The 14162-nt window shown below is 37.1% G+C and overlaps 1 protein-coding gene across 1 annotated transcript in view; it reads right to left on the bottom strand.

The window, feature by feature from the left end:
* Window positions 1-14162, bottom strand: part of LOC120469996 (connector enhancer of kinase suppressor of ras 2) — a 43926-nt gene that overhangs the window by 27259 nt on the left and 2505 nt on the right. The window contains exon 2 of the mRNA XM_039659362.2: window positions 2134-2297. Coding sequence (XP_039515296.1) covers window positions 2134-2297 — 164 coding nt within the window. The remainder of the gene's footprint in view (window positions 1-2133; window positions 2298-14162) is intronic.

The following is a 14162-nucleotide window of genomic DNA, read 5'->3' as shown; positions in this document are numbered from 1 at the left end:
GCAGTGACGTGTCTTTTTCTAGTTGTGACTGTTGTTCCCTTATCTAATTCAAGCTCCTCACTGCATAAATTAGAGCCGCCATGCATATTAATATGTAGACACCATTCAATGTTCCAACCATTATTATAAATAGATCCTTAAATAGGTTCACAAGGTAGATCTTTGAAATGGTGTTCATCACTTCAAGGCACCTAAAAGCTCTTTGTGGCATCTTTAGAATTTAAATATGTTTCCAGATAGATAGATATGATAGCAAAGACCTAAAGCAAATAAAAAAAATAAACAAATAAATAAATAAAAAGAAGGTCAGCAGAACCCATGAGAATTTAGGAGTGATCTGGTGACAGTTGACTCTTGTTTTAAAAAAGGTTCAATGCAAAATGTATAAGGAGCGAAAGACTTTGGGATGGTGCTTCAGAGGGCAGGAATGCACCACATTTTATTTTTTATTCTATTTTAAAGACAAATGGAAACAGCAATTTAAAACACTTGTTTTAGCACAGTGGTTGATTGATTGATTGATTGATGACTAAAATTTATAATATTAAAAAAATTAAATAGAATAGAATTAGATAAAACAGAAATAAATTCAAATAAAATATACATATTGAATGAACAACTTAAAGGAGAACTCCGGCGAACAATGAACCTTTGGTCTAATAAGACATCGGTACCTAGTCAACCGTTCTCTGAGATTTGTTTTCATGATAATCGAATGTAAAGAGTTTTATCTCTAAAAACGGTTTAGCGTATAATGCTAGTAATGGGGGCATTGATTAAGTAAAAAAAATCGCTAGTTTATACCACTAACAAGGCTCAAAATAGCCCCACACTAACGCAGTAACATAATGAGGCTCCTTACATGCAAAACGAAGCATTGAGAACTTTGTAAGTGTACAGACCGTTTAATAAGAAGATACTTTACGAAGACAGTTCACTTCACGTATACAAACAGGAGCCATCTTAAAAAATAGTCTCGATAAGTCAATCCCCGAACGTCGTGCTGAGTGATCTGAACTGTATGAAGTTCAGCGAACTTCTGAACTCTATGAACGGCGTTCGGGGATCGACTTATCGAGACTATTTTTTAAGATGGCTCCTGTATGTATATGCGAAGTGAACTGTCTTCATAAAGTATCTTCGTATTAAACGGTCTGTACACTTACAAAGTTCTCAATGCTTCGTTTTGCATGTATGGAGCCTCATTATGTTACTGCGTTAGTGTGGGGCTATTTTGAGCCTTCTTAGTGGTATAAACTAGCGATTTCTTTTTACTTAGTCAATGCCCCCATTACTAGCATTATACGCTAAACAGTTTTTAGGGATAAAACTCTTTACATTCGATTATCATGAAAACAAATCTCAGAGAACGGTTGACTATGTACCGATGTTTTATTAGACCAAAGGTTCATTGTTCGCCGGAGTTCTCCTTTAAGGTTAACAAAAACTTGCCTTGGAAATGTTACTTTAGCAAATAACGGAAATAAAACGTTGAAATGAAGTAAAAATTGAAGTACAAAAATTACTAAAACTAAAATTTTAAAATGACAAAAGCAAAATTACTAAAACTTCGAATTAAAAAAAATGTATATAATATAAATAACTAAAATGAAAATATAAAAATAAAATCTTATAAAAAAAAATCAATAAATAAATACTATAATAGCAACAAAAAAAATTTGACTATGACTGAGTAGGCGGTCCTTCGCTGTCGTCTGCGATAAGATCTCAAATTGTTTTAGACTCCGGTTGCATGTTATCCTTTCACCCGGAACGGCTCTTTAGCCTACTTATAAACCTGAATTCTGCTTCTGAGATGAATTGTTTTGCATGAACAGCTGTGAGGAAGTTAGCTAGTTGACTGAGATTGAACTCCTCCTCTCATTCTATGATGCGTGAATTCCTCCAGCAGCCAATCAGAACCAAAAACGCATCTTCCCTTCCTTGCACACAAACTCCCTCCTCTTTTTGTATACTGGTTGAGAGATTCCCGCTGGGTGTTAATCATTCAGTGTTAAGCGGAGTTTGAATAAAATGTCTGTCGTGTCATTAATACAAAACAAACACATCATTATCACAGCCAGTCTCATTTTCCCCTCACTCTCTCTCACACACACACACACACACACACACCAGTGCGCAGAGTAAGTCCACAGCCTCCAGAATGAGCTCCTGGTGTCCGATGCGGGTCACGGTGAGCTCTTCCAGCTCCTGATGGGTGATGTGAAGCAGCTGCTCTCCGTTTATCTTCTCTTTCTCAAATGCCCTCATATACTGCAGCAAACAGTCATCCAACCCTGAGAGAGAGAAGTGCAACACAACCATGTGATCATAATTCATTTATGTCATGTAATAAACTTAAAATGTGACCCAGTGTATAATGGAGCTTCTCTCCATACAGAGAGCTGTCATTAGGATGATTAATACGCAACACTCACACACACCACCAAACGCAAGTCATAAACACACCGTAAACCTGCAAATGATGTCAAGTGGCTAATTCCTGTAACAGTTTCCCCCGATAAACCACTTAGTGAATGTAGGCACGTCTCTCAGAAAGAGACACACCTGCGTTTTTCAATGCAGCGACACACACATTTGCTTTCTCAGAGGATGATGTCGGCCGAGACTCTTCAGATGGGAACATTCTGAACTTGCAGGTGCACCCAAACTCAGTGTCCTTCCTTCCTAAACAGCTCTATAACCTATGTGTTATTTTATCGACATGCACGTGTGTGTGTGTGTGTGTGTGTGTAGGATGTCCTTCAGCTAAACAGACTTTCTCTCGTGCTCAGTCTCTTCATTCTCTCGTTCTGCTCCAGCTATACGGGCTGCTTGGCAACCGTTGCTTAGAGACGGTGAGGTAAGCCTGCACAGGGAATGATAAAGGCCTCCATTTCCTACAGTCCTACACACACACACACACACACACACACACATATCTATACTGGAAAGGCACACACATACATATGACATAGTCATTAAATGAGATATGTGTATTTCCTCTAACACTCACATTACCTAATCGAATTGCAATAATGATTTAACAGTTGGTTGGATGACCAGATTATTCAGCCAAATACACACCATTGGTCAGGCGGGAATGGCTTACTTCTGGTTTACTAGAGGCTCATACCATTATGGTAGTTGAACAAAGTCAGGGTTATGGGATTCGATTTGAGTTGACAAAACCAAACCATTCAAATCAGGCTTCGTTTTTTTAGCATGTTGTTGATGGAGCGCGAGCACATGAAAGTGCGACATCAGCGAACAGCCAATCACATGCCATGAAACGTGCAAAACTGTAATTCACTTCTCGCGAGAGAGTCAACTGTCTCTTATAAATGCATTTACAGAGCAACAAGTAAATATCTTGCTATATCATTTGAATATGTAAGCTCATGTGTAGTCATTTTTAAAGCTTCATCTATATTGATTGTAAAGCGTGTTTATATTACATATTATCTGTAGCCTATGTTTTTACATAAATTTACACTAACAGATAATTGTTAAAGTCAAATTGCTCATGTTTAATGGTTTCAGGGTATATTAATTATACAAATAATATGTAAATCAGATAAAATAATTAACCAGACGATTTTGTATTTAAAAATCTGTTATCTAGTGACCTTTAATTTTGGAGCAAGAGAAACTGGGGAGTGATTTTATGGTGTCAGTGATGTGTTACTTTACTCACACTACAGGATTGTAGGACTGGCTGAATTGCTGTGGTGCTCACATTAAACTACAAGGTTTCTTGTCATCTGTCGTCGTCTTGTTATAGCAGCACGCACACACAACACAATGCTGATGAGCTGCACAAACTAAAATTACAACATATGCACTGTGATCGGCTGGGTTAGTTTCAGGGTCAGCCCTGGTATTCGGTAATATTTCAACTTGGATTTTTTTAACAACATATAGTGGTAAATGGTAATTAATTTTTAAATATCACACATCATTACAAATATCAAACCGCCAACATATTCTATTTTTCCCACTTCAGGTATTAACGATTGCTTATAAATTGCTTCAACACAAACATCAACCTACTGCTCAAGTGTACCTCATAACAATTCAATGACTACAAATGTAACATTTTATGATAATTTTTCCATTTCCATTACGGGACTGAAGTTACAAATAGGCAAATATTGTATATCTGTGGTATTTATTTTTGTAAAAAAAGAAAATTAAACCACCATTTTACTCTGTTAGTCCTTAACATGTCAGGTGCACTGTAAAGTGGTCAGTTGACTTAACTTAAAAAAAATGTAGGAAACCCGTTTAAGTAATTAAGTAATTAAACTTCATGCTTAATCGAAAAAAAAAGTTCACATAACTAATTTTTTTCAATTAAGCATTACGTTTATTTACTTAATAATTTAAGGCAACGGTTTACTAGATTTTTTTAAGTGAACTGAACACTTAGCAAGAAATGCCTTCATTTTCAATCATCTTCGCCTATTTTTTTTTAAGAATAGTTGAGAATAGTGTGATAAGTTTGAAGACTGTAACAGGTTTGAAGGGAGACTTAAAAATTTCTATTTTAAATTTTGTCCCAGTCTCATAGTGTGCCCTTCTTTCGGGTTAACATCTGGTTGCACAACACAGTCTTCTGCTGCTGATGTAGCTGCCAGGATGGTTGTCAAGTGGACACATTACATCAAATATTCTATTTTTAACAAAATTATGAGTCAGGATTTTGGTAAGAATATCTTTACTGAAATAGTCATGGTGTCAGTAAAGATATTCTTACCAAAATAATGACTCATAATTTTGTTAAAAATAGAATATTTTATGTAATTTTTCTATTTTATTTTTTATTACAATTATTCATAAATACGTGAAATATTGAAGTGAAAAACCCTGTCACAACAAGTTAACAACCCGAAATAATGAGAAAAAAAAACCTCACCTAAAGGATTATTAGGAACACTTGTTCAATTTCTCATTAATGCAATTATCTAATCAACCAATCACATGGCAGTTGCTTCAATTCATTTAGAGGTGTGGTCCTGGTCAAGACAATCTCCTGAACTCCAAACTGAATGTCAGAATGGGAAATAAAGGTGATTTAAGCAATTTTGAGCAAGGGATGGTTGTTGGTGCCAGAAGGGTCAGTCTGCTCAGTTACTGGGATTTTCCACCATTTCTAGGGTTCACAAAGAATTCAGTATGCGGCAGTCCTGTGGGTGAAAATGCCTTGTTGATACTAGAGGTCAGATCAGAATGGGCCGACTGATTCAAGCTGATAAAAGAGCAACTTTGACTGAAATTACCACTCGTTACAACCAAAATATGCAGCAAAGCATTTGTGAAGCCACAACATGCACAACCTTGAGATGAAAACAGCAGATGACCCCATCGGGTACCACTCATCTCCACTACAAATAGAAAAAAAGAGGCTACAATTTGCAAGAGCTCACCAAAATTGGACAGTTGAAGACTGGAAAAATGTTGTCTCGATTTCTGTTGACATTCAGATGGTGGAGTCAAAACTTGGCGTAAACAGAATGAGAACATGGATCCATCATGCCTTGTTACCACTGTGCAGGCTGGTGGTGGTGGTGTAATGGTGTGGGGAATGTTTTCTTGGTACACTTTAGGCCCCTTAGTACCAATTGGGCATCATTTAAATGTCCATCCCTTTATGGCCACCATGTACCCATCCTCTGATGCCTACTTCCAGCAGGATAATGCACCATGTCACAAAGCTCAGATCTCAACCCAATAAAGCTTCTTTGGGATGTGGTGGAATGGGAGCTTCATGCTCTGGATGTGCATCCCACAAATCTATCCTGTCAATATGGGCCAACATTTCCAATGAATGCTTTCAACACCTCGTTGAATCAATGCCACTTAGAATTAAGGCAGTTCTGAAGGCGAAAGGGGGTCAAACACAGTATTAGTATGGTGTTCCTAACAATCCTTTAGGTGAGTGTACATGTGACAGGGTTGAGTGTGATGGGGTTTTTATACAAAATGGCCACTGCTCCTCTTGTAGTGTAGGAGAGTAGATTATATGAAGTGATCTACATGTCAAAAAAATGTACATCGCCTATATCTCCTCTAGAGGTCTCAGGGCCGAAAAATATTCATTCCAAACATTGCATTTGAGTCAAAAGGCAATGATAGGATGTCCTACCTGCCAGTCAAAATATGTATTTCCATACCTCATAAGTCATCAGAGCTACAGACAGCCACCTTTTACAGTTCCTCCTGAACCAAAACAACGAGCTTATGGTTCGTTCATGACATGCTGTAACCATCATTACAAAATAGCAAGCGTGACTTTCTACTCTAAGCTGTTCGCGTCATCAGATTTGAATTTATGTGTTTCTCTGACAACACAATGCTGAAATGAATTAGCTGAATCTGGCTGGTGTGAGACCTGCACGTCGATGTGTTTTGAAGGAGGCGTGGCTTTAGGGAATGCTCTGAAGAGAGAGTGTGACCTCCACCTTTTCGTTGTATTGCAAACACAAGATCACAAGGCAATACTATCACACAGGTTTTAAAAATAACACAGCTTTGTGATCTTAGCCTGTCTCGAGCAGTCACAGACTGTTGATATTATTGTTATGTGATCTTGTAGCGTGTGCACCTGTGTGACCTGTTCATACTTTCCGACCATCGGCACTCCAACAAGCCCCAATATGACTGGGGATTTTGTTGCAAACCTTGGAAAACTGCAAATTCCAGCCAAAAATCATGTAGTGTGACTGTGAGCATAACTTACCGTTGAGAATGTAAGTTACTATGGCATTAAATAGGCCTACTCCTAAAAGCCAAACCACTTTCATGGTGCCTAAAACCCAGGGTTGGCACAAACTAAACTGAAACATACCTGGCTAACAACCTAAATAGGCTTCATGGTATAGGGTTTTATTCAAAAAAAAATATTGGAAGAAAATAAATATATAGAAATAGATATAAATATGACATACTAAAATATTTGAATATAGTCTATTTCTATATATTTTATAAAAAATATTTAATTGTTTAATATGACTAAATTAACAAGACTAAATAAGATTTCACCAACCAAAACTATTTTTTAAATGTCACATCAGATAGATATATAAACTATCCATTTTCCCCTTTTGCAGCGTCTCAGCATATTAAGCTAGGACAGGAGAGAGCACTTCACCGTGGAAAAAAACTGTAATTAGCATGCATAATTACAATGGCCTCCTTTAAGAAACACACACACATAATCTCTTCAAGTCCACTCTTCTGGTTAACATCCCACCATCTCACATCTGCGCTAACACATCTAGCGGATCCAAGAACAGCTGACAAAGGGAAAAATGAATCTGGTCCCTCCCATTAAGAGAGGTGACTCATCGTGAGGAAACCCCTTAGAAAATGATCAAACACTCACTCAGACACACACACTCGCAAACATCATACCATTCCAAGCCCAGTTGCTGCTGCTTCAGTTTCTGATACACCTCACTTTGGATACTGGACATCATGAAGATTTTTTTTTTTTAAATCTGTTCACCACCTTCTTGAAAGTCCTTTGACCATCCCAATGATCATAAATGACAGCACATGTCATAAATGTTGTCTCTTTGCTCTCAACGCTATTCTTTCATGAAATCACAAAACGTACAACCTCGCTCTATTAGTGATCGAATACTAAACTTTACAGTGACAATAAAGACACTGTAAAGTTCTTTTTTTATTTCTTAAAATACCAGACTGATCTCATGAAGTAGCGTGTGTATGACACGCCAATTCGTATTTCCATTTTTGGCGTGCTATCAAGACGCATAATCGCTTTTCAGCGTGTTTATGAACGCTGTTGACTTAATGTTTTTACTGTATATATAAATATATGACTTACATCAACCCCGTCCCTAAACCTAACCGTCACTGGGGTTAATGGCATTTATGACTGTTCCCTTACCATCCTAGTAAAAAAAAGATCGCTCCCCAGATGTAGATCTACATTTTGCTTCGTTTCGCGCGGACATTTGACGGCGTGTAACGCCGGAATCACTCGGACGTTAATGGCGTATATACGCGGATACACGCGGATAGCTCAAAATGCGTGAAGATAACACGCCACTTGACTCGAAAGTGGCGTGTATGTTTACGCAAAAGTCATGATGTCATGTTGCAAAATACTCAATTTAGCAACCCACATATAGCCTATCACTATTTCCTCTATCAAAACGAAGCAGAAACGCTGTTAGTGTGAAAGTGAGTGTTTTAATGAATTTAAAAGACACTTTGCGAATTTGTTTCGTTTGTTTCAAACCAGTGATTGGCGTTTCAAACACTTTGAAACAGTGACTCATTTTGACCAAGCAAATGGAACAACTGATTCAAAGTTTCAAAAAGCTTTATTTCTCCCATCACTAACCTGGGGTGCATTTCCCGAAAGCATCGTTAGCCAACTATGGTCGCAAGTTGGTGGCAATTTCCATTGAACTCTATTGGTAACTTGCGACCATAGTTAGCAAATGATGCTTTTCACGTGTGTGGTGTGATAGGTTGAAATCCTGGAATTTATGACTATGCATGAGTGGTGAAGAATAATTTTTTAGATAGGCCTATATTTGGTTTTGGTTCATGGAAGGTGATCCACCATTTGAAATAATTTTAAATGAGTGCCTGGAGCATTCTGTATTAGTAGGCTAAGAGAACCTGACCTTCACAGCTTCAGGAAGAGCAGATAATGAGTGATAAAACACTCAGCTCAGGCAAGGTGAGGGAGTACTGAGCACTTTCCCCTCAAATGCAGTCAATTTGTTTTGGGTTTATTAAATTGAAGGCGTTCATCAAATAAGTACTTTTGCAGAATCTGAATCAGCGCAGGAGATAATGTTTGAATTGAGCCGGTTTGACCTCTGTGTTTTTGAGTTCACTCAGACAGCCAGTCTTGTACATCTATTTAAATGTTAGTGTTTCGAAAATCCTGACGGTTATTAATTTCCATGAAATAGCTTGATGAGCACAGTATTATTTCATATTCATTCTTCCTGTAAGCAGTAGAGCACAGTGCTATCAACCCCAAGGTTATGGGTTTGATTTCTAGGTAAGCAAGACTGATAAAATGTACCGTGCAATGCAATGTAAGTCACTTTGAATAAAGTAATCTGCCAAATCCATAAATGTAAATTGTGAAACATGTTCTAATGGGGCATTTCAAATAGTACATGTCTACTATTTGAAATAATTGTTTTTGTTTTTTTTGAAAGATAGATACATAAAATAGATTGTGGAATATACTGGCAAATATATGGCCTTAAAAGTAAAACTAACATGAACTAAATACCACAAATGTCCAGACTTTGATTACATGGGTGTGTGTTGACTGTTTACTCCATGACATAAGATTAGTTTGATGAAACTGCCAAATTGCAATGAATCGCTGTGAAAGTCAAGGAGATTTGCTAAAGTTTTATCTGTTGGATAAGAAAATGCAATGTTCCAATAGAATATTAGTGTACTATTGATTTATTGTCTTATAATGTCTTAATTCTTGCTAGTCTTATCAAATAACTAGTCTAGAAAAGGGTGTTAAAAAATGATGGCTGATATAACTTGTGATTTCTTTATCACGCTGGAAATTGAAGGTCAAATTGAGCACTTTCCATTATGGAATATAGTATTCAGGCCAGGGCAGTGAGCTCTGTTGTATAACGCACATTTTGGCAAATGTATCATCTGGGATTTTCATGCTGACAGAACATTTGCATGCTGTATACTGCAGCAGCAGTGAAAGTAATGTGATAGTAGCTTATTCGGATCTGAATTTGAAACAGCCAGCATTTATTGGGATAATTTAAATAATGGGATAATGTTTTTAATCAATCTGCACTGTATGACTAGAGAAAACTAGGTGTTTTAATTTGTCAGAAAATTATAAAAACTTTAACAACCATAATACACTGGGCACGATCAAACTGTATGTGACGGGGAATATAAAAATGCGGAAGTACAATCTGTAGTTCTCACAAAAGACTTGGAGCTGTCAAAAGCCTGTAAAGTAAAACGTGACTTTAGTTACCAATAAACTGAGATAAATCGGGCAAGATTACACAACGTTCAGTTACATATACTGCTGACATTGCAATAATACAAAGCTGGTTGAAAAGGCAGAGGCATTTTATTATTTACACATGGACATCAGTCATCTATTAAAACTCCTAAATACAGAGATACAAACAAGCTGAATAGGTTTGCAAATGAAATTAGGCCTCTGGAAAGATTTTATTAGATGAAACAGGTGAGCCACTAGGGCTTATGGAGTGTACACTCATTTTGTTAACAGAGAACAGTGGAGATAAATGCTCTGATAAGTGACAAGAAGAGCAACAGTAGCAATGAACACTGGGAAGAACCACTGCAGTGAGACACACTCCAAGTAGAACATTGTATTGACAATTTTTTTCTGTTAAACGGAAGGACTGCAATATCAATACCATAACTACAACTAGGGTAACCTTAAAGGGTTAGTTCACCCAAAAATGAAAATTCTATTTGAAAATTCTATTCTTTTTGTTCCAAACCCATAAGACTCGTTCATCTTCGAACACAAATGCAGATCTTTTAGAAGAAATCTGAGAGCTAAGCTGTAGGGACGCTCCATGGAAAGAGATCGTAAAACTAATCCATTTGAATTGATCGGTTTTATTCACGTATAAACAATGATCAGAGAACATAAACAGAAGCTCAACTGAACCTGCTTGACCTGTGAGAACAAACCTCATTGGTTCATGCAGAAACTCAAATGTGCTGCGCAGTGTTGTAGTACTCGAGACTCGGACTCGTCTCGGACTCGGTCTCGAGACCATATTTTAATGGTCTTGGTCTTGTCATGGACTCCTGTGCATTTGGACTCGGAATTGACTCGTACTCGAACATTTTTTTTTTAGGACTCGGACTTATTCCCGAGTCCACTCGTGTTCAATTCAAAATATTTTTCATGATTATTAATGTATGTTAATAAAATATTTCTTTAAATTGATTGACACGCCCAGTGATTGGTGATTTTCTAGTGCACAACTGCGCATGACAAATTGTAATAAAATTGCTTTTACTATGTGGCTTTTTTACCCTAAACTGATCATATTTTTTAAACTCTAAGTAAATTCAGTAAAAAAAAAAAAAAAAAAAAGGTTTTCTCTTGGTAAATAAAAGTAAATTAGGTAATCAACCCTCACTGGTCTCGGTCTCGACTTGGACTCGACCGTCTCTGGTCTCGGACTCGACTCGGACTCGACTCTCTATGGACTCGGTCTTGACTCGGACTCGACTCTCTATGGACTCGGTCTTGACTCGGACTCGACTCTCTCTGGTCTCGGTCTAGACTCGGACTCGAGTGAGGTGGTCTCGACTACAACACTGGTGCTGTGTAACACGAGGATGAACCTCATTGGTTCTAGCGGAAGCTCAAACGTGTTGCGTAACATGAGAATGAACCTCATTGGTTCATGCGGAAACTCAAACGTGCTACGTAACTTGAGAATGAACCTCATTGGTTCTTGCTGAAGCTCAAACGTGCTGCGTAACATGAGAATGAACCTCATTGGTTCATGCGGAAACTCAAACGTGCTACGTAACATGAGAATGAACCTCACTGGTTCTTGCACGTCATGCAAACATGCGTGAGCTTCCGTTTCCCACAACTGAAATTAACCTAAATTAACCTAAATTAAATTAACCACAACTTAATTAGCCTAAATTAAATTTCTTCATCAAAGTGATTGCGTCTCTCCAGAAATCTTTTGACTAAACCGCTCAATTCAAATGGATTAGTTTTACAATCTCTTTATGAACTTTGTATAGCTTCAAACTGTCAGTTGTGTAGCTGTCAATTGAGGGACAGAAATCTCTCAGATTTCATCAGAAAGATCTTCATTCGTGTTCCAAAGATTAAAGAAAGTCTTACGGGTTTGAAACAACATGACAGGATAATTTTTGGTGAACTAACCCTTTAACAATAACTGCTGAACCACATGCATACCCACAGTCCTTACTGTCGTCTTGGGTATAAGATCCTATCATATGTCAACCAACATGATGATTTTTCAAATGTAAGCTGTAAAGGTCAAAACTGGGCACGCAGCACAGTTTTATATTACAAGATGTCTGTAATGTTAGAGGCGGCAGATTATCCCTAGACAACATCAGCCCATGCCACATCTCTGCATGCAAGTTTTTTTTCTATTTACACTTCTGCCAAGTGTAAGAAAACAAATAAAATGCACATTTAACAGAAATATGGCAATGGCAGTTGCTCCAAGACTTCAATTTAGGAAATAAACAGTGAAGAATAAACAAAACAATCACACTGAGAGATTTTTTCTTGTGCAGAATCTCTATGAAAATTTTATGCAAAGCAATAGAAAGCATCAATACCAGCAAAATGACCCAGGATCAGGTGCTCTGAGGTCTGACAAACTCTTTGTCAGCAGTAATTGTGAAGATTATGCACAAGCAGCTATAGTTTGCAGTTGCATCTGAGACAGTGAACAGGGTTCCTGAAAATGGAAACCATCCTGCACAACTGGCCGTGAAACCTAGTTTTCTAAAATACAGAACTAATCAGTGATCCTGCACAGGGGAGAATTCAATTCAATTCAGTTATAGCAATTTTCACAATACATACACTCACTGTAAAAAATATTTTCAAGATTTGTTATCACAACATATTTTCTTTTGTCAAATCAACTTTATAATAATTTATTTAGTTGAGATAACTTATTATTTTGAGTTTCTGATGGTTAAATTAATCTCCTTCATTGTATTAACTCACTTTTTCTAGTTCAATCAACTTAAAATTTTAAGGCAACCAGGTTACTTACTTTTTTAAGTTAAACCAACAATATTTTTTTACAGTGTATAGATTCAAAGCAGCTTTACAGAAATCTTACAATTAAGAGTAATGTCAATTAAGTAGAGTCCATATTGAATAAATGTACAGTTCTAATGCAATCGTGTGGCGAAGAAATTTTATCAATTTGAGTTTGCAGTCTAAATTGTGATCAAATATAAAGACTGTGCACCATGAAACAGTGTCAAGAAGAATCTCTCTGTTGTAATATCCTCAAGTGCTTCCACGCTAAAACATACAACGTGACCAGTTTAGTCCAATTAACAAACTATTTTGAGCTGGTTCTTTACTGTGAATCAAAAACATACAGCGCAATCTGGGTAATCCAGATCTTGAACAAATGACTCTTGTCTGCCGGTTCTCATTAGTGAATCAGAAACAAACAGCACGATGAGGGTAATCCTATTCACAAACAAATTACTGTTTTTAGAAGATTCTTTTTGGTGAATTGAATACAGAGTGACCAGAGTAGTCCAATTCTTGAACAAATGGCTGCTTCTCTTTTAATAAATAGTTTTGTTTGGTTTTTTTAATTATAAAATGGTTAGAATTAATCTGGTGAATCGTTTCGTATAAATGTAAAATTCTGTAGGAAAAATTCCAATAATAGCAATGACCAAAAGATGTTTGTTTTTTTTGCCTAAGTATAGTGCCCTCCACTAATATTGGCACCCTTGGTAAATATGAGTTTGGAGAACACCTGACAAGAGATCAGAGACTATTCTTTCATACAGAATCTCTCCAGATCACTCAGATTCCCAAGTCGGTGCTTATTCTCTTTAGTTCAGCACACTCATTTTCTGGGTTCAGGTCAGAGAACTGCATGGTCATGGCAGAAGCTTCATTTTGTGCTCAAATAAAACATTTTAGTCTTTCTGACCCCAAGCCTCAACTAATCTCTGCAATTCTCCATCTGTGATCCTTGGAGAGTCTTTGAGTTTCCTCCTCGATGTGCATTTGGACGATATAGACGCATTTGTCCTCTTCCAGTCAGATTCATACCATCTTTAGTTGATTGGGACTTCTTAATTATTACCCTGGTGGAAAAGGGGATTTTCTGACAGCCACTTTCTATTTTATGAAGCTCGACAATCTTTTGCTACCCATCAGAAGTGTATTTTTTGGTTTTACTCATTGTGATGGATGATTAAGGGAATATGGCCTTTGTGTTTCCTCATATTTATACTCCAGTCAGTGGAACAAGAGGTCTTGGCTGGACAATTTCATGCTCCTTGTCACTCTGGTGTGCTAAGAAAATGTAAATATGAATGGGAATATACTTCAGAGACATTTTACTAATAAGAAT

This window comes from Pimephales promelas, chromosome 4, assembly GCF_988280905.1.
Source record: "Pimephales promelas chromosome 4, fPimPro1.hap1.1, whole genome shotgun sequence".
NCBI classification, from domain to species: domain Eukaryota; kingdom Metazoa; phylum Chordata; class Actinopteri; order Cypriniformes; family Leuciscidae; genus Pimephales; species Pimephales promelas.
This window is presented reverse-complemented; position numbering and strand designations above follow the sequence as displayed.